The sequence below is a fragment of the Paralichthys olivaceus genome, chromosome 21, assembly GCF_024713975.1.
Source record: "Paralichthys olivaceus isolate ysfri-2021 chromosome 21, ASM2471397v2, whole genome shotgun sequence".
Lineage (NCBI taxonomy): Eukaryota > Metazoa > Chordata > Actinopteri > Pleuronectiformes > Paralichthyidae > Paralichthys > Paralichthys olivaceus.
The window spans coordinates 15,166,840-15,191,963 of record NC_091113.1 but is presented as its reverse complement, the minus strand read 5'-3'; the positions used below and the strand labels follow the sequence as shown (position 1 = coordinate 15,191,963).

General features: G+C 41.1%; 1 protein-coding gene across 1 annotated transcript; it reads left to right on the top strand.

The window, feature by feature from the left end:
- Window positions 1-459: 459 nt before the first annotated feature.
- Window positions 460-3,691, top strand: wfikkn2b (WAP, follistatin/kazal, immunoglobulin, kunitz and netrin domain containing 2b). The gene is made up of 2 exons (XM_020083017.2): window positions 460-1,099; window positions 1,417-3,691. The coding sequence occupies exons 1-2, from the start codon at window positions 920-922 to the stop codon at window positions 2,974-2,976; spliced, it is 1,740 nt and encodes a 579-aa protein (XP_019938576.2). The 5' UTR covers window positions 460-919; the 3' UTR covers window positions 2,977-3,691.
- Window positions 3,692-25,124: the final 21,433 nt, after the last annotated feature.

The window sequence follows — 25,124 nt, the reverse complement described above, 5'->3', positions numbered from 1 at the left end:
TCTTGTTCTACTTGTTATGATTATTGTTGTTATTATACATGAAAAAAATCATAAATTTAGTATTAGGAAATAACACACCATCATATAATTCACAAGGGATAAGTCACAACATCCATGTATTTTCCAGGATCCTCCCCAGTGAAGGAGCAGACGTTTCAATCCGATTTTTCTGCTGAAATTAAAATGAACTCCACCATGGAAAATTGTTGCCAAAGACAAAAGATGAAAGTTTCACAAAGTTGAAATTGTGTAAATTTAGAATACTGAGCAAATCATTATTTCGTGAGTAGCATTATGTCATAAATATATCATTTATATAATGAAGCTTTTATGATGTGTCTACTCTCCCAGCGGTCAATCAAAATTACTTACATATTAACACATCGAAATAATTGTTTTTTTGGTGAAATATCTTAATACAAGTACGATATAAACTATTTAAGCATATACACGATTAGAATCTGATTGTTTTTTTAAGTGAACGCGTCGTTTTGATCCGTCTGATCCTTGAAAACAGTTGAAACAGCTGTGCGTAAAGAAAGGTCCAAGTTTTTACGCACGGAGCGCGCAGAGCGCACAGAGCCCCCAAAGGGTTAAACTGGGTAACCATCGATGCTTATAACAGGCAGGTGCCCCGCCAGTCCCAGCCCAAAGCTCACCACTAACTTTTTAAAACGCGTCTTCCAACATCTGGGGAGCAGCTCCAGTTGTCATGGTGCGAGCAACAGCGAGTCATTTTCACGGTGATGGAGGCACATCGGTGAATTAAATAGAGCATCACCGCTGCACAACAGCCCGGATTCCTCAGCAAGCACACGTGCGATGCGCTTTTTTCTTTGTTTCTTAGTCTACTAAACGATTTTTTTTTAATCAGTTCTAATCTTTTTCTCCACTTGTTGCACTGCGTGCCGCTCTGGACATGTGGTGGATGCTGTTTCCACGGTGGATCTGGTTCATGGTGTGTGTGTGGATGGAGCTCCAGGTTCGAGCTTTGCCCCAAATCACCTACTCACACGCGGGGATCTGCCCTAATGACATGAACCGCAACCTGTGGGTGGATGCCATGAGCACCTGCACGCGAGAGTGTGAGACCGACCAGGTAATGACTCACTTTTTTAAATCAAGTTATCGTTCTCTTTACAGTTTGTAAATATAAACCTGTGTTTATGCAGATTCTGGATCATAAAAGTGTTTTAATCACTTCATGAATCCTTCAAATGTAATATAAAAAAAAATATATGTAATATTTATCTTTTGCTTGTTATAATAATAATAATATATAAATATATATATATAATAATATAGTTCATCTATCTATCTATCTATCTATCTATCTGTCTTACTATGTCAGTATGCAGTATCCTCCTAATGCACACAGCAGCCTTCATCTCTTCTTTCTCCCCTTGCTTCTCACAGGAGTGTGAGTCCTTCGAGAAGTGTTGCCAAAATGTGTGTGGGAATCGGAGTTGTGTGGCAGCTCGTTACGTGGACGGGAAGAAAGGCCCCATGGGAATGCCCAAGGAGGCGACCTGTGCCAGTTTTATGTGCACCCAGCAGGGCTCTGAGTGTGACATCTGGGATGGACAGCCGGTGTGTAAGTGTCGGGACCGCTGCGAGAGGGAGCCGCACTTCACCTGCGCCTCTGATGGCATGACCTACTACAACAAGTGCTACATGGATGCAGAGGCGTGTTCTAAAGGCACCACCCTGTCTGTCGTCATCTGTCGCTTCCACCTCACCTGGCCCAACACCAGCCCCTCGTTGCCCCAAGTGACCACTACCCGTCCGACCACCATTCCTATTCACTCGACTCTTCCTCCTCCTCAGCCTCCTCAGCCTCCTCAGCCTCCGTTCCTGGTCAGCAGCCCCACTCACCAGATTGTAAATGTAGGAGACACGGCCAGTTTCCTGTGTGACGTGATGGGTCTCCCCCGGCCTGAGATAACCTGGGAGAAGCAACTGCCAGTGGGTGTGGAGAGGGTTGTCATGAGGCCCAATCATGTGCGAGGGAACCTGGTGGTCACTAACATTGGTCAGCTAGTCATCTACAATGCCCAGCCGCATGATTCAGGTGTCTACACCTGTACGGCTCAGAACCCATCTGGGTCGGTGCAGGCCAACCACCCTCTCACTGTGCTGCCCACAGAGCTGCCCAATCCCCCTGAGCCAAAGAACGTGACTCGCTGCCCGCCTGAGGAGTGCCTGAAACCCTTTGACAACCCAGAGGATTGTGGGAGTGAGCTGGAAAATGTCAGCTGGTACTATGAGCCCAAGACCAACAACTGCGTCTCCTTCACCAACTGCAACAGCAACAACAACAGCCGGCACCCCAGGAAGGTCTTTGAGACATATGAGGAGTGCATGCAGTGCTGCGGTCCAGAGTTATCTGGCCCCTGTGGTCTCCCCAACCTACAGGGCCCCTGTAAGGCCTACGAGCCGCGTTGGGCCTACAGCAGCATCCAGCGACAGTGTCAGTCCTTCATCTACGGAGGGTGCGAGGGCAACGACAACAATTTTGAAACCAAAGAAGCCTGCGAAGAAATGTGCCCCTACCCGAAAAACCACAACTGCAAGTCTTGCAAGCCAAGGGGCAAGATGGTGACGAGCTTCTGCCGGAGCGACTTCGTCATCCTGGGTCACATGACGGAGCTCACGGAGGAGAAGGACTCGGGCCACGCCCTTGTGAACGTGGAAGAGATCCTGAAGGACGAGAAGATGGGTCTCCGCTTCTTTGGCAAGGAGCCTCTGCAGGTCACCTTCCTCAACATGGACTGGAACTGCCCGTGTCCGAACATCACGAGCACCACTGCGGAGGGACAGCTCATCATCATGGGCAACGTCAACGACGGCATGGCGGTCCTTCACCCGGAGAGCTACGTGGGCGCCACCAGCCCTCGTCGTGTACGGAAGCTGAAAGAGGTCATCTCTAAGAACACGTGTGAGATCCTGAAGGCGATCACCAACAGCCCTCAGTAGGATGAGGATGAGAATCTGTACATAAAGTTTGAAAATCGACTGCAGACGGCCATAGTCCTCTGAACAGTAATTGCAGGAATGTAATTCCTGATGCATTTAATGAATTTCTTTCTGTTTTTGAAAGTTTTCAGGCGCTCCTGATCAGGAACCCTGTCCTCTGACATCTTGTTATGTTCAGAAGCATGTCTCTGTGTGGTCTGCTTTCTGTTACGGTGTTGTTGATTGAAATACCATGTATGTGAGCGCAGGAGACATCCATCATGATCCTCTTGTTACTTTAATCCCCCAGACTCTCTCGTCCCTCATGCCCTCTCCTGCAATGGAGGTTGCAGACTTGCATTGAAGCACAAAACAGACACGATTGAGTTCGATTTTTATGTGCGTAATTTATTCACTCCTCTTTTGATTCTTTTATTTGGAGGCCTTATTCCCCCCCCCCCGACAATAGAACCTTAACTTTTACTCCATACTGCATTCCTCAACAGCACCTGTGCAGGGTATTGCACTTACAGTAAATAGTTTGGTTCATCCAAATAAATGAGTTGTAATATATTTTATCAACCACCACATTTTCTCACTATTTATTATCATGTAAGCTTTTCTTGTGTCTTGTTTTTGTAGTTCACTTCCCCTCTGAGATTTAGATGGCATTTTCTAATTTTGTGTTATGTGTGAAGAAAATAAAGATTTGGGGATTTTTCTTCTTTTCTCCTCATTGATATTTGCTGATATCTATTTAATATTCAATTCTATTTCAACACAATGACTTTCTGTGACTTTTTATGTGCTCGTGGTTTCGCTTGGTCTCAGTGGTCCTCCTCTGGAGGACAGAGAGCGGTATGTACCTTTGCTGTTCTTTTGACAGGCTGTGATAAAAGAGACTTGGGAATAGTGTATCCCCGGCCCCCCACCTCATCGCTAAAAACTCCAAAACAGAACCCATCCATTCTAAAGACCCCTGTGGCGTTGTAAAAACTTCACCCTACTTTGCTTTGCTGCCATCATCCAGTCTAATTGGGTAAAGAGCCCAAGCTGTAAAACCACAGATCCACTCCCATGCGAGAGCTATGCGTTTCATGCCGTGCCAGCAATGCGTCTCTGGGTTACCGGGAACAGGCCTAGGTGGGCTTCAACGAGGGTGTTCTACTTCCCAGATGAGATTCTGTTTCTCCCATCCAGAGCGGTGAGGCAGGCGAGAGGTCAGCCTGTGTTACGGCGTTCCTTTACTGGCAAAACCACTAGGGAGCTGAGACCTGCACTTCAGCAGCTGTTGAGGCTCCGCAGTAAGAGATGTATGAGATCTGCAGCACATTGGATCACAGCAGAGAGCAACATAAACACAAACCCACCAACAGATCCTCTATTTCAAATTATAAAGCTTTGACAGAATTGAACACTCAGAATAAACAAGTATCACCATGTGTAACTTTTTTGTAGATACTTCAGGTCAGTTGTGCAGACTCATTGAATATTAACATGAAATGAAAATGAAAAGCATCAGTGTTGCATACACTGTATACAATGTACTCCAATCAGGATAGGCTACCTTTTTTATAATGACATCCTCATGACATCATTTACACTATGAGATGATAAATGAATGGTTAGTATAAATAAGCTGTAGATTGTGTCTCCAATGTTATGCGTTGCTAAAGTTGATGAAAAGTAATGATGTCATTTTGTAACTTCATAATAATGACATCATTACCATTAGATCATAAATGATTTCTAAATCTTTATAAGGTTTAGGTCATGTCTATAGTCCTATAGGATGTAGAGATACTTAAAGATAAAGATAAAATCTATCTTTCACGTCGTTATGTGACTTCATGACGTCTCATATGACGTCATATGATGGGGAATCATCATAGAAGCTTCAGTTGTCTCTTTAGTGCTCACATTTGCAGAGGTATTAGATAAGATTCTTGTTGACCTTGACCTTTGACTGATCAGCCCCAGAAAACCACTTAGCTAACCTTAGCCTAATCTTAACCTAACCTTAATCTAACTGTTAAACATTGAAATTCAATGACTAACATTATTAATTTTTTGTTGTCCACATAAGAACAACCTAATAATAATTCCTAATAATGTGTGTGTACACCCAGAACCTGGGTAATACTTAGACCACACACACACACACACACACACACACACACACACACACACACACACACACACACGTATGCTTTTGACTAAGCTGGTATGTCCATATGTTATTCAAAGATTGTGCATATAGAGTTATTACCACACATGTATATACATTAATATGCATGTTTGAACTGACCACCTTTGTTTGTTTAACATTTATCATCAGCTATATGGTAACTGGATGGTATTTATACAGCATATTTCCAGTCTTATCGTCTTCAAAGGACACTTAACAGTTTTCACATTCACCGATTCACATTCATATTTCTATCACACACCATCGTCAGGGGTTCAGTATCTTGGCCAAGGTCACTTCAGAAGATCGGAGGTGCCAGAGACTGATTAACAGAGCATCTGGTTAGTGGACGACCCTTATCACCCCCTGAGCCTTGGTTCATGAACTGTTTTTGCAACTGTGAATGTGAATGTACTAAATGCAAAAAGAATAAAGTAAAAGGGGTAAGACAAAGAAAAGAAAAAAAAGTTTCTCTAATTTGGCCTTGATACTTCTACCACTACTTCAGGCATCTACAAAGCAGACAAAATGATCCATGTTATTATCATTATCATTATTATCATTGTTATTATTAACTTTTGGGAATTGCATATTGTTGTTTAATAGGAAGACCAGGGACATGAGTGAGGGAGAGATGTGCAACTGAAGCTGGACGCCATCTTTAACCGTAAGTAGCGCCCTACTATGCCCTTGTCACATTTTAAGGGGTCATCCGAAACAACAGGTTTGGAACCACTGGATTAAAACGTCTTTAAATCACAGACTGGTCCTTGTGGAGAAACATTCTGGTCTCTAATGTAACGAGAATTCAGAGGGAACTAGTTCAACTATCAAACAACAACCTCAAAGGCCGTCAATTATTTTTTCTCCTCTGCTGTTTTTCCAGCCGAACTCCATTAAAAACAAAACAAAAAACCCACCTTTTACCACTTCAATGCGTAGGCTGGGATCAACAAAAACACAATTTATTATCAATTAAAATTCAGCATATTCAAAACATGTGTGGTCTGTCTTTAATGCTTTTCTAACTTGAGCTGGGCCAACACAAAGGGTACAGGAGTTATGCTTTGATACGCGGTGCAGAATGTTTTGACTCGCATAGTTTTTTTCCTTTCTCCTTCTTCTTTGTTGATTGGATGGGGTCACTGCGTTCACGAGCTCGGTTCACTGGAGGCAGGAATAGTCGGTGAGGTCCGTGCGAGGCTCAGATGTAGACCTGCGTCAGATAGAACGGACAGAGCGGACAGAGGAGATGGGAACATTCACAGCGGGTCAGACTCTGTGAGTATTTCTATGCGGTGCCTCCGTGCTGTGTTACCCAGAGGAGATCGGAACATAGCACCTGTGGAACACATCAGCCAGCCGGGTGGTTTAGGACCTTTGATTCATGACCTGCATCTGTTATGGCCATATCATTTGCAGTGTCTATTGAAAAGATACAGTAGCCACTCACACGATCAACAGGGTCCCCCCCAGGCTGTATATCATTCCCGGGGCAGCTGCCGTTCAAAAGCCGTGAGCTGGTAGGTGTTGAAGCCCAGGAGGTTGACAGTTCAAATCTTCTGCTCTGGAGGGAGAGACATACTTCCCCGAACCCCAGTGAGTGGTGGCCTTGAGCAAGGCACTTTACCCACAAACCCTCCTTTGTCAACACTGACAGACGCTCTGATGAGGCTGTTTCTCTGAAAAGGCCATCAGTGTGTGATTGAGTCAGAGCCAAATGCTATCATCAAGTCATTACCTCAGTGTTCTTGTGGGAGGTGTTTTTTTTAAATGAAATACTTTTACTTTACTTTGTTTTTTCACCCCTGACAAATTGTTGAGGTTTGTGAGCAACATTATGAAACGACTACCAGACGGATTACCATGAAACTAGGTGGAGGACGTGGTATAGGTCAGGGAGGTCATAAGTCCATTACATTTTGGTGCAGATCAGGATCAGTCACTTTCTTTAGCTCTATGAGAAAGGACGTCAACATGTACATTGATTTCTCAGAGAATAATTAATGGATCTTGATTTTTTTAAAAACAGGCATCTTTAGGAAACTTATATTTATGGCAATTTGGTTCAGATGCAAATTAAAATCTCGATCTAGCAGATTTAAATTTGGTTCCATATGGTTGCAGTTTATATTTGTGTCATTGTCTCAGTGTCACAAATGGAGAGATGCCTGTGAGCTAGTTCATGCATCTCACTGCTCTCAATCCTCTAAATCTTCCACCCCCTCCCAATATTTAAGCTGCGAAAATGTCCCTTTTGCTTGTCAATACTTCTGCTGCCCTGCATCCGTATCTCTGCCTGTTAATTCTGCCCCCCACCTTCCACGTGCAGACTCCCACAAGGGAGATACTGGCTCATCACTCCCCAGTCTATTAATGTAATCTTATCTGGGGAAGTGTTGAAGTCGGAGCGCAGACACCAAACTCTAACTGTGCTCTGCGGCTGCAATAAACATTTGATACGGGAGTTGTCTGAAAAACTCAAATTAGATTTCAAGATTTGTTACTTAACTAAATGTCTTTGCCTTGATACTGAAGAGTTTGGTCACTTGTAAACGTTTGGCTGAATCCAGGTCAGCACATAATGACAGTTATCATAAGATAATCCTTTATTAGTAGTCCCACAATGGGATTACATACCTGTGACCTTTATATGACCTTTCATATGAAACATTTCATATGTATTAATGGCATTAATGAATTTTTGGTTTCTTAATTTAAAAAAAGAATATAAAGCAGATTTCATTGGTGCAGAACTGTGTGTCTGCCTATTTCCCCTGCAGTGCAGATGATGTGGGTCTGGAGTTGAAGAGGTTGTGTGAACCACAGCATCCTCTGGTGTTGACTGCAGCTCTTCTACATATTGATCTGCTTCACGTATTTACATCTCAAACCAGATTTACTGAGAGGAGACATGAAGACTGGAGTTAAATATAACTGTGAGCTGAAATGTGAGGGTAAGGGTGAGGCTGATAAGTAGATTAATGTGATTGAGTTTGGTTCACATTGTGTAGGAAATATCTCTAATGATAATTGAAGAAGATCTGTTATATCTGTACTCAGTGCAACAACCAAATCTACAGCTTCCATTATTCCACTTGTATGCCTCTTATTGTGAATTTTACCAACATAATTATAAACCTGCATACCTTTTAATTTTCATATTATATTATATACTATTGTGGATTAATTCAGATGTATTCACATACGTCTTCTTTTAGTTGTATTACTGTCATTTCTATGCATACATGTACATATATACATAGAATTGTATACTGCATACTTGTATAGCATACCTGCCTACATACACATAAACAATCTATATGCATATATATGAATACGTCTATTTCAATATCTCCTTATATGAACGCACAAGTACAGTTTTACATCCTCGTGCAATCATCCTGTCCCGCTGCACTTTAAGTTCATTTCTATACAAGCAACATTTCTGTAGTGAAACCTGTTTATTCTGTACATATTCTGTATTCATAAATAGGATATACTGTAACTCTTGAACCTTAAAGGCACAAAATGTCTGATCATTGCTGGCCTCACGTCAGTGACTGAAATACAGCTTAGCATTGGTTTTAACATTATTGTTTTTGTTTTTAAAATAGACCGGCATTAGCTGTATTTCTGTTGTTTCTCAACAATCCGCGTTCACATGAATTCAAAGGGTGACTGACCTTTTTCCATTACTGTTCAAACTGTGGAGGAGTTTATCGTCATATTTCCCCTATTTTGACTCTGACAACAGACCCACCTCTTTGGTTTCAGGATCATTTAAATATTTATCTGTTTCATTTGTCACATTTTTCTCAACCACTGATTATTTCTCATGTGTTCTGCAGTGCCACTAGAAAACCATTAGAATCTGTAGAACAGTTTTTTGGCTTTTTGAAATATATTTCCAACTTTATTTTCACAATAATTTTTCCAATTGTTCCTACATTTTAAAATCATAATAGCTAAATTCAACTGGAAAAAAAGTTAGATTTATTTTCATTTTATTCTCGTGACACGTGATTTCTTCTCTCTCACATCTGTCCAGTCAGGAGTCACAGTGATTTACAAGCATAATTGAACTTATTGTTCACAAAAGCATCTTCTGAACTAAATACAAATCTAAACTTTGTTCCACCCTCTTACTGTGGGTTTCTTTTCTCCATATATATTTCTCACATTATTATTTTATAGTATATTATTAATTATTATACATTTAAGTCCTATTTCTTACATTTTCATTTAAACATCTTGGGTCTGCCTTTGATGAGAGAAGTGATGATTAAGAGTTTCCTCTGTATAAACATAGTTAATTAAACATTTTTTCTCAGAACGTGTCATTCTGAGAGTATATGTGAAGTCGGATTTTCTCTGCACCGTGGTTCTTCTTTCCTAACTCCTTCCCTTGACCTTGAGACTAACTCCCTTGGGGTCAAGGAACATTGTTTAGGAAAGGAGATGATTTGGATTTTCTGCTCAACTCCTATTATAGGCACGTTAATCCTTCAGCTCCACTAGAGGGCAGCACAAGATCACGTAAACAGTTACCTCTAACAGGCCTGTGCTCTCTCTTGTTTCATATCCTCTCCTTACATGTACATTCTCACAGATCCATGAAGCATCAGACGACTTCAGAGCCAAATGTTCCGAGAACACGTTCAGGGAAAGTAGCTCTGATGCTGCCTGTGTTTAATTGTCCTCTGGTAGAAGTAGTGCTGTTATCGAAGGCCCAGATAATTGGCCATGGAATGAACACACGAAAGGGAGCTATTCCAATGGACCGCAGGCTTCTGTCTCCCATCCAGCTGTTAGATTAGGCTTTTTACAACCTCACACTGTAAACCAACTACTGATCCTGCGGTCCACTGCTTCCTCTGCCCTCATGTAATGAAATGGCCAGGACAACTTATAACCACACACCTAACACACACACACACACAAGCAAAATGCAAACTCAGCAACTTTCACAGCTCGGAGGAAAACGTTGACTGACTGATGTAAAATGAGGGGAGAAAGTGCATCCTCCATTCATTTATTTCCATGTCACAGCGGTGAGATAGGAGAGTGACAGTATGAGAAGCAGCGTTCTGTCTCTGACTGACTGCTCCTGAATATTTCAATGTCGACCTTAGTTTTCCTTTGTCATGCATAATGAGGTCTTAGAAATCCTTCCGAACAGTTAACATCAGCAAAGATTACACAACAGCTGAGTGAATCTCATTTTAAACATTTACATCAGAGCATCTGCTGCTTGATGAGTGAGGGTGTAGAAAGATTACAAAATGAGAAAAGTATCCCCAGTGCTGCCTTGAAGTCACACCACATAAAATGAATTATCTACTTCTGTCATGTTATGTTTTCGTTACTCACTGAAACCAAGTTGTAAACAGTGTTTAGCTTCTATAAAATGAACTCAAGCAAAGGTCAAAACCACCGGAAGATCATTTTGATAATCTGATCCTTATCATTTCGCCATATGGTCCTGACAGGAATCATGAGTCCGTACGTCCTCCATGGAAACAACATTCATAGACTCACTTCCTCTTTAGCAATCTGTCTACTAAGTAAAAAGACAAGGTTAAATATGTTGCTGCAATGCTTTATATCCTATTAAAGAGCCTTTATTTTGAAAAGTTGTGAACATTGCATGAACTACAGAGCTATAGTCAGAACTTAGCTCATCTCCCCTCAAGGGAAGCAGGAAGACACAGCTAGCTTCACCGTGAAAGTGAATAAGTAGCCATTTTTACAGTTTACAGTTATGGCAACATTTCCAACTCTTGACTCTTGAAATTACGTTTCTGCTCATATATGGCAAAAAAAAGACTTTAACTATAGCTTCACAGCTAGCCTTGCTCTATCCCTCTACCTCCAGTTTGCCTTGGTAACCTAAGCTTTAATAATGGACTTAAATGAGATTAACCATTTTATCAACACATCTTAAACTCACTAATCAATTGAAGAAGTATTTGGTACCTGATGCTGGTTTTAAGTTTTTTTCACATTTAACAAACCAGGTGTTTTCTCATCTTCAGAGGTCTTGACAGATGTATATCTGAACTATTTTCAAACAGAATCAAGATGGCCATTTGAGGCTTTATGCTAAGGCCAAAACCACTTGCTCAGCATGGAGATGACATTATAATCTCAGTTCCTTAAATTAACTGAATATTCATACTTTAAGAATATTTCACTAAGATTGTAAAAAGTAAAATAATAATAATAATAATAATTCCATACTCTGACTGTTTCCTATGATGTTTTGTACCCTGAGGGAAAAACAAGCCCATGTTTTAGTTTATTGCACTTTTTCAATGACTAAACTATGTTTTGTACATCACCCATTTTTTATACATGTCCAACCCTGATTAACATACTGAGCATGTTTGGGACTCACCCACTGGTGAGTCAGTGACGATGGCAGTGCCTAAAGGGGAAATACAACACTGACAACACATCAGTATAGATGTTCTCCATGTACCACATCATGGCTGTATGGTACATGGAGAATATACTGGTATCTGTGTGGGTAAAAGCCTTAATTAGACTGAAACAAATGGCTTAAATTTCTGTGTTTAAAAATATCCAATAAGTATCAATACATCCAGAAACATGTAAATATTCTTTAATAATATGTTAATTGTTTTTTTAATATTTTGTCAATTAAATGAGCATTTAGGTTGTGATTGATTTATTTTTATTGTGGTTTTTCAATCTCAGTGGGGCCTCCTACATAGCAGGGTTTAGAGAGGACTTTTCCACTTGCTCAATGTGCGAGGGTGTGTGTGTCTGTGTTTGCGTCTGTGGGTGTGTGTCTGTGTGTTTTTAGGGGATGAGGGGGAGTGCTGCTGCATATGCAAGTGCTCGCCCACTCCTCCGTTGTGTTTTATTTTTGGAACAGCACACAGGCTGGGCAGGAATAGAACAGCAATGAAGTGGAATGGCTTGACAGCCTGGAAGGCCGGTCCCTCTCTGTCTCTCCTTCACTTTCCTCCATCCCTCCTCTTCCAGACAGGGAGCGAACTGGAGTTGCCTGAGTGTGTCTGGTCTAATCACTCACACTGGCTCCCAGAGCCACCCTGACCTGAATCCATCCCTTCTCCTTCCTTATGCAATCCCTTCATCAGAGAGAGAGACAGAGAGAGGCTGCTGTTCTCAATCTCCACTGCCCTGCTTCTGTTGCATCACGTATTATGCAATCTGCTTTTGAAGTCTAATCAGGGTGTGTGTGTGTGTGTGTGTGTGTGTGCGTGTGTGAGGATCCATACATGATCTATCAGTGGTGTTACACCCTGAGCCGTGTTACACACTCCTCGTTACCAGCAGCTCGACATGGTCATGAAGACGCTTGAAGTAGCTTCAGATTAGACTCGAACGAACCAAAACAAACCATCTAATGCTTCTTCAATGTGAAAATAATTGTTTATTTTGTCGCCAGTGATGGAAAGTAAGAACCTGGAGGTACCTGAACTCAGTTTAGCCAAATGTTTACATGTTATTCTGCATTAGAAAATAAAACTCACCACTACCTCAGATTATCTTTTAAAATAACATATATATGTGCATGTGTAGTACAGTACAATTACTTTACATACTGACTAAACAGTATATCAGGATCATACATACAGAATTTATGATCAGCTAAAATGGGTTTCTGTTAAATATGTTTTAACATTTAATTAGCTTGTGCAAAAAATCAAGGTGAAACTGCACAATGGTAGGTTGATATAAGCAGACAGCAGCACGACAATATACATTTTACAATTACCTTCACCTAAAGCTGCATTCATGGATTTATTTATTGTCAACATCGGGTCCATTGAACACTACTGTCGACGTCAGAGTTGATTTTCTATTCCGCTCAGGTATAGTTGGTTGTGTAGAAGTGGTGAACAGGTGCTCAATTACAAAAGGAGCAGATACACAGCAGCGATGCCTCTCTGTCGGGTACTTTTCACTTTTACTCAACTTCATATATCAGATCTATACTTTCTACACCACTACATTTTGTCTCCATGGACTCCTGAGAATAATACCTTGCTCTGTGGCTGCTAAAAGCTCCACATCTGTTCACCAGCAAGTAGCTAACACACTGTTGACTGCAAGGTGCTTAGAAGGTTGTGTACAAGTAATTTATCTCAAGGATTTTTCATTTAAAATACCTGCTGTTCACAAAAACAGTTTGTGGGCTTTAAAACCCAAACAATGAACTAAAAGATGCTAAATAGACAACTGCAGAATTTAATTTTCACCACAAACTGCTGTTTTCATCATCCATTGTTTATATAGAAATATTGATGAATGCAGTTTTAAGTTTTCATTTAAATTATGACATATATTGTGGTATCTTTACTTTTACTCAAGTAAAGGATCTTGGTCTTGGTTCCACCACAATTTGGCACAGTTGTGTCAAATATATATATATATATAAAAAAAAAAGGCATTCAGTACATACTGATGTATGCAAGTGTTTTTTTCTCAATTTTTGTCAATTCCATGACAAAAATCCTTCTGGCTTAATCAGTGCAGCAGTTATTATCTGAAAATGAAGTGTGAGACACTTGTGTTTTATCGAAACACAACTGTGAGAGTGTCTCCAGCCTCCAGATTGTGGAGCTCTCTGCTGTGTGTTGGCAGAGAACTTCATTAATTCCTACATGGTGTTGATCTCTGCTGAGTCCTCTTCCTCTCTTGGCTCCATTGTTTGCAGGCTCAGAATAATTTGCTCGTGTTAAAGCGCAGCAAAGCTCTTAAACCCAGATTTCCCTCGCTCATCCCAACGTTTCCCTCATTCCCTCGTTCATCTCCCTCGCTCACTCTCTCCACCCCATGCCCCGCTCTGTTATCAGTGTTTCTCTATCTTGTTGGACCCGCCTCCCTCCTCCTCGTGGGAAGAGTGAAATCTAGAGGAGATTCTGCTGTGAAAAAAAAACTTTGTAACAAATGAAGTCATCAAGTCTTTTATTACAGTTTCTTCATCTTCTGCCAGTTTAACATGACACTGTTTAACTTGACATCAACACAAACCATCTTCCTTCATGATTACTTTGCTTAAAATCTAACAAATTGAATTTAGTAAATGTGGGAAAGTTCATTTTTACATTCTGTATATTAATAGATAAATTGATGATACTATAATCGGTGTAAACAACGTTCTTCAACCACCAGTTTTTATTCTGATATTGTGCCGAGTATGCACGTAAACAGAACTATGGAAACGAGGCGTGAGCTAAGAGGCTACTTCATTTAATTCAGTTGTTTGAAGTTGTTGATCGTCAAACTGTGTTTTTGTATAATTAAATATAAATTTGTTCAGCCAGTTTAACACATTGTGAATTGAATGTTATTTTGCTAAAAAATAATATTGCGGGGGAATTCATTATCACCTTCATTTACATATTCATGTACATTATACAAACACATTTACATGTATATACATAACCAGCAAATATCTGTTTATTTTAAACGTTTGCTACACATGTTTTAGAACAATAAACCTTAATAACTCATTTATTATTGAGACCAATCATTGGAGTCAGTCAGTAGTTATACAGATTTCTAGTGCTGCTCTATAATGTGAATAATGTGAAGTCACTTCTTCTGTTTTTAACCTCTGGGACAAACTGGCAGCCAGGCTGACACTGCCACCCCGTACCCCGTGCTCTCCCCCGTCTCTCCTGGGAAAAATACCCTGGCACAGAGGCCGACTTTTTTTGGAAATAGAAGAAGTGCAGTTATTTACTTCAACAGAAAGATCCTGACCGTAGAGTTACAACAGCACCGTAATGAACGCTTAGCACCAGACGAGGTGCCAAAATAAAAACAAGAGGATCTCAAGGATTACCACTTTAAATTCTCAGTGCACGTGTTGGTGTAGTGCTTAAGTGTGAGTGTGTGTGTTTGTCAGTGTGTATTTCGGGGATGGGGGGTTCTGTTTTTGTCTTTATGCCACTGGCGCTTTATGCCACACTTGGCACAGGAGGGAGCATTCACCTCACATAACCGAACCCTCGGAGGACAAGTGAGAATGGACGCAAGACAAAGACAAAGGTGTGTGGGGAGTTTAGGGTGTTGTATAAAAACCATGAAGTGGCTGCTGAAGCATGAAAGACCTCGGGTCGGGTTTGGAGTGGAAGGGCAGCAGGAGAGGCAAGAGGTGAGAACACAGGAAGTCAAGGGCGTTGGGGGGGTATCAGTGGGGGTGAGGGGAGGTCACATGGGCAGATCAGGTTCGGGTGAGAACGGAGATTTGGACAGACGTGACAGGAGGTGTCCCCAAAGTACATAGCTGCAAGCAGACTCCTACAGTTGGACCCTGCCCAGGAAAACTGTGCCTGGGTACATCGTGTTCACTCTCCCACACTCTCTCTCTCTCTCTCACACACGCACACAGGCTTACTCTAACCTTAACTGTAACTTTGCATCTGCACTTCTAGCATTAATGGTTTATGATAGTATATCCTTTACTGTAATCTAATCACACTTTGCATATATGATACTTAAAATGCATTTGCATAGGCACTAAGAGGAGAGAGCAATGGCAGCAAAACATACTTTCAGCGTGCGCTGCCAATGCAAATCACATGTGCATATCACATATCAAATGATATGTTCACACACAGAAACTGATACTAGTTTGTGAACTCAATTGAACTATAAGGAATATCATATTCTTGGAGTTACTTTGCATTACAGCTTCGGCGCAAAATAAACTGAAAGTCTTACTTATTAATTACTTGAGCTTACATTTGCCCAGAGCCCTGCAGCAGGTTACCCTGGCCCTGCCGTGTCATTGTTGACCTCTTATCTGCAGTAATAAAAAACACAGACCACTTAAACACTCTTTACACTGCTCCCAATTTGATGAAGAGGAGTGCAGAGGGACGGGAGATGAGACGAAGCTCCACTCCGTTTGATTCGGTCGTCAGCCACGGCTTGAGCTGATACCAGCAGCTCCTCTCCTCCCTCAGGCTGGATTTGAGTAGACTCCCTCCCCCAGCCGCTCAGGAGCAGCCTGATGAAACTTAAATGAGTCCACCTTAAAAAAAAAAATCCAAACACTCCACTCCATTAGATTTACTGTGACGCAGCACATCCCTCGGACTGGGAAAGCCTGGGCACTGACGCCTCCGTGTGAACTCACCTATAGGATTGGTTTTGTGTATCCAGGATGGCTGCTCTGCATGAGTACAAATGGAGGCAGTGTTGAAGCAAGATGTGATGAGTCACTGCCTTTTTCACGTTTCTCATCTGTCTCCCTCCCCCCAGCTGCACCACAGCTGATGCTCGTGCCTTTTAGTACATGGTGTTCTTGTATAGGTCTGTGCAGGTTGGGTTAGTTTCATGTTCCCTGGGGCCAAATGTTCTTAAGAGTTGCTCGCAGTAATGTTGTCAACTAACTCTGAAGGTACAGATTTAATGTGACTTGTTCAGGTAGTTTAAAGATAACTGGGTCACAGGTGTGCACTTTCAAACACATTGATCCAAGAAACATTCACCCATTTACTGAGGTCCCAGCAGGTGGATAGATGGAGGAATGGATGATTATTCTGTGCTTTAAACAACATATATCAATACCTACATTATAACTACTTAATTGCACAAATGTCTGTCTATGTTTCTATCTGAAACACATATCTCTTAACTGTCCATCTCAGCAGCTTCACACGTGCCGTGTGTATTGTTGATGGCCCAGGGAAGAGCAGTATATAACTCTGTGCGATTTGGACGTGCGATAAGTATAATATTTAAAAAAATGAATAAGCAGGAGACCAGTGCTCTGTAGCGGTCAGTTGTTGAACATTTCTTTTTCCAATCCTCGGTTGGCAGCGATTTCAAAGTCACTGCTACATAATTATGATAACTTTATTATTTGTATTTCACCATGTCAGACTGAGACACACAACATGGTGCTGATCTCTATCATGGCAGTTTTGAATACCTCAGATTGTATCATTTGCTAAACAAAACTCAGAAATAGCTGACATGCACTGTATGAACAAATAATACATGGTATACCTGTTAAGTAAATCATTCAAATGCATATATAAGCCACACACGTGAACAGTAAAAAAAGTAAATTCAGTTTTATTTCATGAAAAGCATTCACTCTAAAATGCAAATTGCTGATAAACCTGTTACCATGGCCACAAAGTGTTCTAACTTTACTCTGCATAGACTGTAAAAAGCTCCAAGCATCCAGCACACAAACAATAAAAAAGTGACAGTAAAGCAGTAAAGCTCCGGCCAAGGGAACAGAACATTCCAAACAGACAGGTTTAGAACCGGGTAAATCTTTCCTTCAACCCTGACCTCACAGCGTGGGCCACGATTCTGTCTTGAGATTCTTTAAAAAATTGATTCCCAAACTATCGTCTAATAAAGTGACACAGTGTAAGGAGCTGGTAGGAGGACTTCTTGTTGATAACCGCTTTTTTTTTTGATAACAGTTTTTTTAAGCAAAACAGCACACAGTTGTGCGTGGAGAAATCTGTTTGTGTGCTGCACTCAACCCTCTAGCCTTTAGACAACTACATGTGAACACAACCAGAGGGAACGAGATGTTAATCTGCTGTGGGATGTTCTCTTCTCTCAAACTGGTTTTACGCTTGTCAGCTAATTGAGCTTATCTTTGGTCGTCTGACCTTCGGAAACATTTTTGAGATCTTGACCTTGAGATAATGTATATTATGATTGGGTGCTATACAAATAATATTGAATTGAATTGAATTGTAAAACTAAAGGACACAGAGGATCCATTTTGTGAGAAGACTAACCTTCTATCTGGGGCGCTATGAGAACATCCTGACGAACTGGAGATTGAGAATAGTTGCTCATCAAACCATAAGACCATTCAGCAAAGAGCGAGGAAGATCATCAAGATGTTTCAGCAGCATTGGTTCAATACATTCTGGACTTCATGATAATTTGCTCAGTTTGGTTGGTGTAATTAATGGTAATTAAGACCGGGTACCCAAATCAATCAGAACCTTCATTCATGTGATAAGTAGCATCTGTGTTTACTTACGATTTCATGTCAGAATGGCTGATATTTACTACAGTTTTATTACATGTGTAAATTTGAATGGCAGTGCTGGTCGATTTATCGATTGGTCGAACATCTTGAAGTTCCTCATCATACCTGAAACACACACACACACACACACACACACAGACGTGTTTTACCATACTCCTGGGAGACACACGTTGACAATCCATTTCCTAGCTCCTTATCCCCACCTTAACCTGGTTCTACCCATTTTAACCCTCAACAGCAATCTGTACCCTTGGTGACCTGTGTGTAAGTGTGTATTCACTTAAGTCCCCACCAGACTTCAGCCCAAACACACACACACACACACACACGTTCAGTTGATCCCGATGAGTCACTCATCTCCCTCCTCTGCTATATTTGGACTTATCTTCAGGCTTCAGCTAAACATTGGAAAGTGATAAGAAGAAAGTGGAGGAAGATGAGGAACACATTCAGGTTGTATCTGCCTGGGTGTGTGTGTGTGCATGTGTGTGCGCGTGTGTTTGCGTGGGTGCAGCTGTCACATGAATACATTCACATCTCTGAACAATTCTTGCTGTGAACACCGTGCAATCTGTGACATCAGCGTATATACGTCAGAGCAGGGGAGACACTGCTTCTCCCAATCCTTTAAGTATCTGAGTACTTACTTAATCCAACATGACTCTTTAAGTTTGGACTCCAACTGCAGTGTGGCAACGGTGTTGTGCCACTGCCAGGTCCCCACTCAGGCTTGCTGTCGGACTTGATTTGAAGGGACACAAAGAGGTAGACAAGGAGAGGTGGTGGAAGGTTAAGTTAAGAACAGCACTACACTCTCTAACACCAGAATAAGTCAGAATATGAAACAGAAATAGATCTGAAGTCAGGGAGAAAACACATCTCCCCCAGCTTATTAGCCTGTCGGTTAACTCAGACTCTCCACACCTCTGAACAATAGAGGTCTCGGCATCTACTTCCCCCTCCTGCTGCGTTCCTGTGCTTACACTCATTATTTCTCCAACCCTACGAGGTAATTAGATTGTTATTTCTCCAAATCAGCATGTTCCCTCCTTTTAAGGTGACCAAAATACACAGATGTTGCCACCCTTGATATCTCTCTCGCAGCACAATGCTTGCACGAGGCTGAAGAGGAACGGCAGCAAGGAATGCGTTGTGTGTCTGTGTGAAATGGAGGCAGCCCTGAGACTGTGTCAACACATTGGGATCTGCATTGCCTTGTGATTTTTACTGCACCGTGAGTGCATCACTGCTGCACTATGACTCTATCAAGGAAAATGCCAACGCAGAGAGATAAAGTTACAATGCAGCACTCACTGAACTGAAGCTGGGAATTCACATTATAATGGAACAGGTTTTCATCATGTGAGATCAAACACAATTTTAATACAACTCACTTTCATTATGTAAAGATCAGAGCCTGTATTCAGACATGGGCCAATTTTTAAAGACTCAAATTCGAAAGCCAAAAAAAAATCTGACTTAAATTAGTTTTTCTCCTTAAATGTCCTGAGAACATCAGAGAAGCTGTTTTTTCTGGGAAATTCCAACTGCTGGGAAATTGAGGCCTTTTCTAAATAACTGTGTGCTATTTTTGTTTTTTTATTCCCCCCTCTGTTTTGAATGTGATACTGCACACTTGAATGTGTTTTTCAGCTGTAAATTATATGACTTTTCTTTGATGAAATAGATTAATGTTGGATTTTAGATTACATTGATAATATTATAAAAAACTCAACATTTATGGGTTGAACTTGGCTCATAATGCCACCTAATGTTTCAAACTCTCTATATACTCACATATCTGAAATTGGTAACACCAATCTGGAAAGTGGCACTCATCAATAATTTTCAAATCTATGCTGAGACTGAACCTTTAAACCACCACATCGTTTATTCAGAGACATCCCATGTCCTCACACACACACACACACACACACACCATTTGAACCGCTGGCTGAGCAGCTGCCTGTGCCAATGGTTCAAACAGCTCCAGACAACCGTGGTCTTGGCTGTCAGGGAACTACGGAGGAGAGACGCGTCTACTTCAAATTACATTTCTGTCAAAACATATACATGCTGCACCTGGAATTGCTAGACAACCTAGATAACCTAGCTTTAGCAAACTAATTGGCGCGTCGTCTAAATCTCAAATAAGCATGCCAGGCCAGTAGATGGTAATAAAGTGTTCATCGACGATCCATTAAATACAAGAGAAGAACATTGTGAGCGCGCTCAATGAGCTTGTTCTTCATTTGTATCTTAGCTTATCGTTATTTGACATCTTTTTAATCACCTGATTCAAGACCTTTCTGCCACACGACCAGTTTTTGAAAACATGCACTTATTTTGGTGACGAGAATCCCCAAACTCAGAAGAAAAAGTATGATATCGGCATTAGTGCAGACAGGGAATCAGTCGAACTTGCAACTCTAATCAATAAGTGACAGATATAACGCAAACTTCCTCATACTGCTACTCTCAAGATAGAGCTAACGTTGTGTTTGTACCAATAAAAGAGTTGAAGCTCATCACACAGAGACTCAGACGGCAGCTACATTATATATCTCCTTTACTGTCCAGGGACTTTAGTCGAAATGCTGGAGAACAAAAGAAAAACACACGAAACAGCAACCACTTCCTGAAGGCACATCCATTTGAAAAGTAATAAGGATCCTTTAGGAATTGATTAGCAACAGACCAGACGTTATTGTTCTTCTCTGTCAAGACAATGTCATCATACATTATTTCATAATGTCTGGAGAACAAAGTCAATTTATTTTAAGCAGCACATTTAGCACAGTGCAGTAATAATAGGTGTTTAGCAAATATGACTGTGGTAGTATATTTAAATGTATATTTTAAACAACAGCTCTCACGTTAGAGGGATGAGTCACATTGCACAAACACTGTATAACAATGTTATTTTTCAACTGGATGGGTTCTGTTATTATACATTTGGTCTGTGTTCACTTTTTATGTTTTTCTTTATCAATCGATACTTTTGCGAGACAAATGAAAACAGCTTCTTTAGTACGCTAACTACGCAGCACCAACTGGCAGAGAAAGTTAGCGTTGGACAGATACACTGTAAATAAAGATGGGCGACATGACATCCCCCCCAAAAGTAAAGCCAATTAAGCGTCTTGATTACCCCTTGGTGGCTGGCTACAGTATAGGTAATTAACCCCAACCTGCATGTTGGTAGGTGGGACATAAACTAAACTAAAAAGTCTCAGGACACGTCAAATCCATGAAAAATATATACATATTTCTTAACAGTAGTTCTTATCACACTGAGGTTCATTCAAGTGCAAATCTTTCCCTTGAGTTTGGTTTTAATTTGATATATAAAAACAAGGTGAAACATCCTAATTGACAGCAGAGACTGATGCGTGATTGGTTGAGTGTACGTTTTGACAGGACCACGCTATTACTGCACTCTGCTAGGTGACATTAGCACTTTGAGGAATTTTCCACCGGGGGATCTATAAAGTATTTCCGATTCTAATTTTCTCCTCTATGGGTATCAGGCAGATATAATGAATCCATTGAATTGTATTTAACATAAAAATGGTAAGAAGGCAGCATTGTTATTAATCAAACTTCCCAGCAGGCATAGTCAGATTCACCTGGTCAAAGGTGAACTGTGGACCCTTAATTAGACTCCCCAAGCTTTCACTTACTCCCATGTATAATTAAATCAAAGTAAGGTTGGTGATTGAAACATTAGCTAGAGCTAATTATATTGAATTATACTAAACTAAACTAATTAGAGATAATTATTAATCATCAATATTGTTATATCAGTTACTTCAATTGTATTGACGTTGTTACCTTACTATGTAAAGTGCCTTGAGATAATGCACATTATGATTTGCGACTAAACAAATACAATTGAAAGGCATTGAATTTCTTTTGTAGTCCAATGCTTGACCAACGTTATCATTGTGCAACAACAATCTATCATCTTGATTTAGATTGTTAATTCATTTTCATATTAACAAAACAAACAAATATGCAATTCATCAAATTACCAATAAGAAATTGCCCGAGGGTTTGGGTTATGAGCATTTGAAGTCATTAACAATTAAGACTTTATTACTTTAATCTTTTTACATTGTGTTATTTCTGAGTGTAATTTAGCTAAACAGATTTAGTACAACATCTCAGGTAGAGTTAATGGGATGCTCCTCTCTGCAGTGTCACTTTGTGATTAAACTGTGGTGTGTGACAGAAGAATCTCCTTCATGTTGCGTTGATGTTCTCTCCTTTATGCTCTTTGCCTTCCCTCTCCTCTGATGCTGTTTCCCGTCAGCGTCACTTGTTACCGTGGGAAGAACAAGGCTGACATCACACTCATTATGCAACTCCATCAAGTCAGAGCAGGGAGAGCTTCTTTTTTTAGCAACCACTCAGATACAACGGGTCATTCAAGCCTGCATCTGCCTCGAGATGGTGTGTGTGTGTGTGTGTGTGTGTGTGTGTGTGTGTGTGTGTGTGTGTGTGTGTGCGTGCGCGCGTGTGTGTCCCTGCAGTGGTGTGTGCATATGCAAGTGCGCGTCTGCATGTTTTTGTCTGATACAATTACCCGGAAGATCGTGAGAGAGAAAGAGAAAGAGTGAGAGAGAATTACTGCAGCAACCCAAGAGCAGCTTGATGTTTAAGAGGGATTGTGCACGTACACACACACACGTACACACACAACCACGCGCACACACACACACACACACACACAGGTAAAAATAAAGTTAACCTTTACTCTGTATGGGTACTGTAATCTAAACCTAACCTTACTCTAGTCTAATAATATCCTTTACCTAAACTTAAACCTTAACCTAAACCTACCCTATCCCCGAACCTAAAAAAATTATTTGATGATTTATATTATGGAGACGTTTTGTCTCCGTAATGACTGTGTAAACAGATTTACTTCCCCCCAACCTGGGTAATTAGTGGACTACACACACACACACACACACACACACACACACACACACACACACACTGTGAGAAGACAGCCCAAAACAAACAGCTCCTCTGACTAGCCAAGGTTAGCTGTGGCGCACTGGAACATATGTTTCTCAAGAGGGGTTCTCCTCTTCATCTGCTGTAATGCTGCAGGCTCTCGGATGCTGTGCCACTTTGCAATATTGCAGCATGTTCATTTGCTCAGTGCATACCAAGGCTTATATGAATTTTCAAATCTGGGGCTGCTTTGACTGTGCATATAGAGTAAAGAAGCTCTGTGCAATGGAGAAACTGTTGGCACCTTGTGGCGGACTGCCATGCAGCCCCTTGGAGTGCTGATACAGTGAACAGTCTATCTCTCCTGCTCTCCCTGCTTCACTCAGACAGAATAGAAAACAGAGGAGAAGGACTGGAGCTGAATCCCAATATCCCGTCTGAGCCAGCCCCTTCCTGTAGTGAGGTAAAGGCCCTCGAAACAAACAAAGAAAAAACTCCTTTTTTTTTTTCTCCGTGTCATTGTTCTTTCTACTATCATTTGATCTGTTTAGTTGTTCACCCTCTCATGTTTTTTCCTCCCTCATCTATATTTCTTGGACATTTTAGCCACATGGATCGAGCATTAGGTTGCTCAGTGGTTTGAGGGTCTTTCGCTGAGGTTTCTGTTTAGAGCAGTTCCCACAACGAGCAAGCACTGTGGCAACTGTGGAGAGAAATAACTCCAGCAGAATCAAACTCAATGAAGGCGCCCAATTGCCTCTACCAGAATGGTTGTTTGCCTCTGTGTTCTGGCTTGTGATACACTAACCACCCTCCCTCTCTCCCAATGTCAGCTGGGTTTGACTCCAGCTCCTCTCGTGAGCCTCATTGACTAAGCGTTACAGACAATGGATGGCTCTGGCATTTACAATATTGGTTGAACCACCAGTTTGGTCCAAGCTAAAAAAAAAAAAATTAAACTGCTATTGGACTGATATAAAACTCTGTTCAATCTTTTATGGGATCCACATGATCAATCCCAATGACATTTCTTTCAGTGCTGCCATGAAGCTGACATTCATGGAATTATCTGGGGAATGTAATGACATTTGGAGCAGACTTTCATGTCTCACTCAGAATGAATCATATACTAAATTTACTAAACAACCTTTCATGTAGCGCCATCATCAGGTCAGAGTTTTACAAAGCTAATGACATTCCCATCAGCACTGCAGTATCTTGAAAATACCAGAGCTTGGACCCGTAAACAGATATCACACAGCACAACTTAACTGATTATGTCTCTGTGGTCTTCTGATCTGAGATTGTTGGTTTCTTCCACACTAAGAGAACACATGCAGCGGATACATCGTGCCAATTCAGCACAAATTGACTTGTTATTGATAACTTCGGCCCACCTGCTCCAGATCAATTCAACAGACGTGAAATAGAGCCACTCTCTCATATTTAGGGGGAGACAAGATACACACTCGTCCTTGGGGTTGGAGGAGACTGTTCTGTTTTTCAGACGCTGTTAATGAAAGCTATAATTATCACACAGAAGAATCAATACTCTCAGTTCCTTTTAGGGAAAGTGTTGGGGGATTGTCTTGTTTGAGGTAAGACTGGAATGAGCCGTGGGACTGCTGCTCAGCACAGCTCGAAAATAAGATTTATGGAATGGCCGTGTTCATAGCTGATTGCTTCTAATTGTCTTCCAGCTAAGCAAGAATCCCATTCTGCTAAATGAGCCAGCGATCAAATTCAAATTCATTTATTGGCTGGCAAGCACACAGAATCTCCTCACTGCTCAGCAGAGATAGTTTGGAACATTTTTTTGTGCTTTTTCAGGGTGATAAATAAAATAGTCATTATAGCGGCTGTGTGGGTAAAGATTAGAGAACAGCAATTAACAACTGCTTGGTTACGGTCTCAAACATACGCACTGTTGGAAGTCACGGTTGAAGGATAACACCAGACTGTGGAATTTGGCTTGTT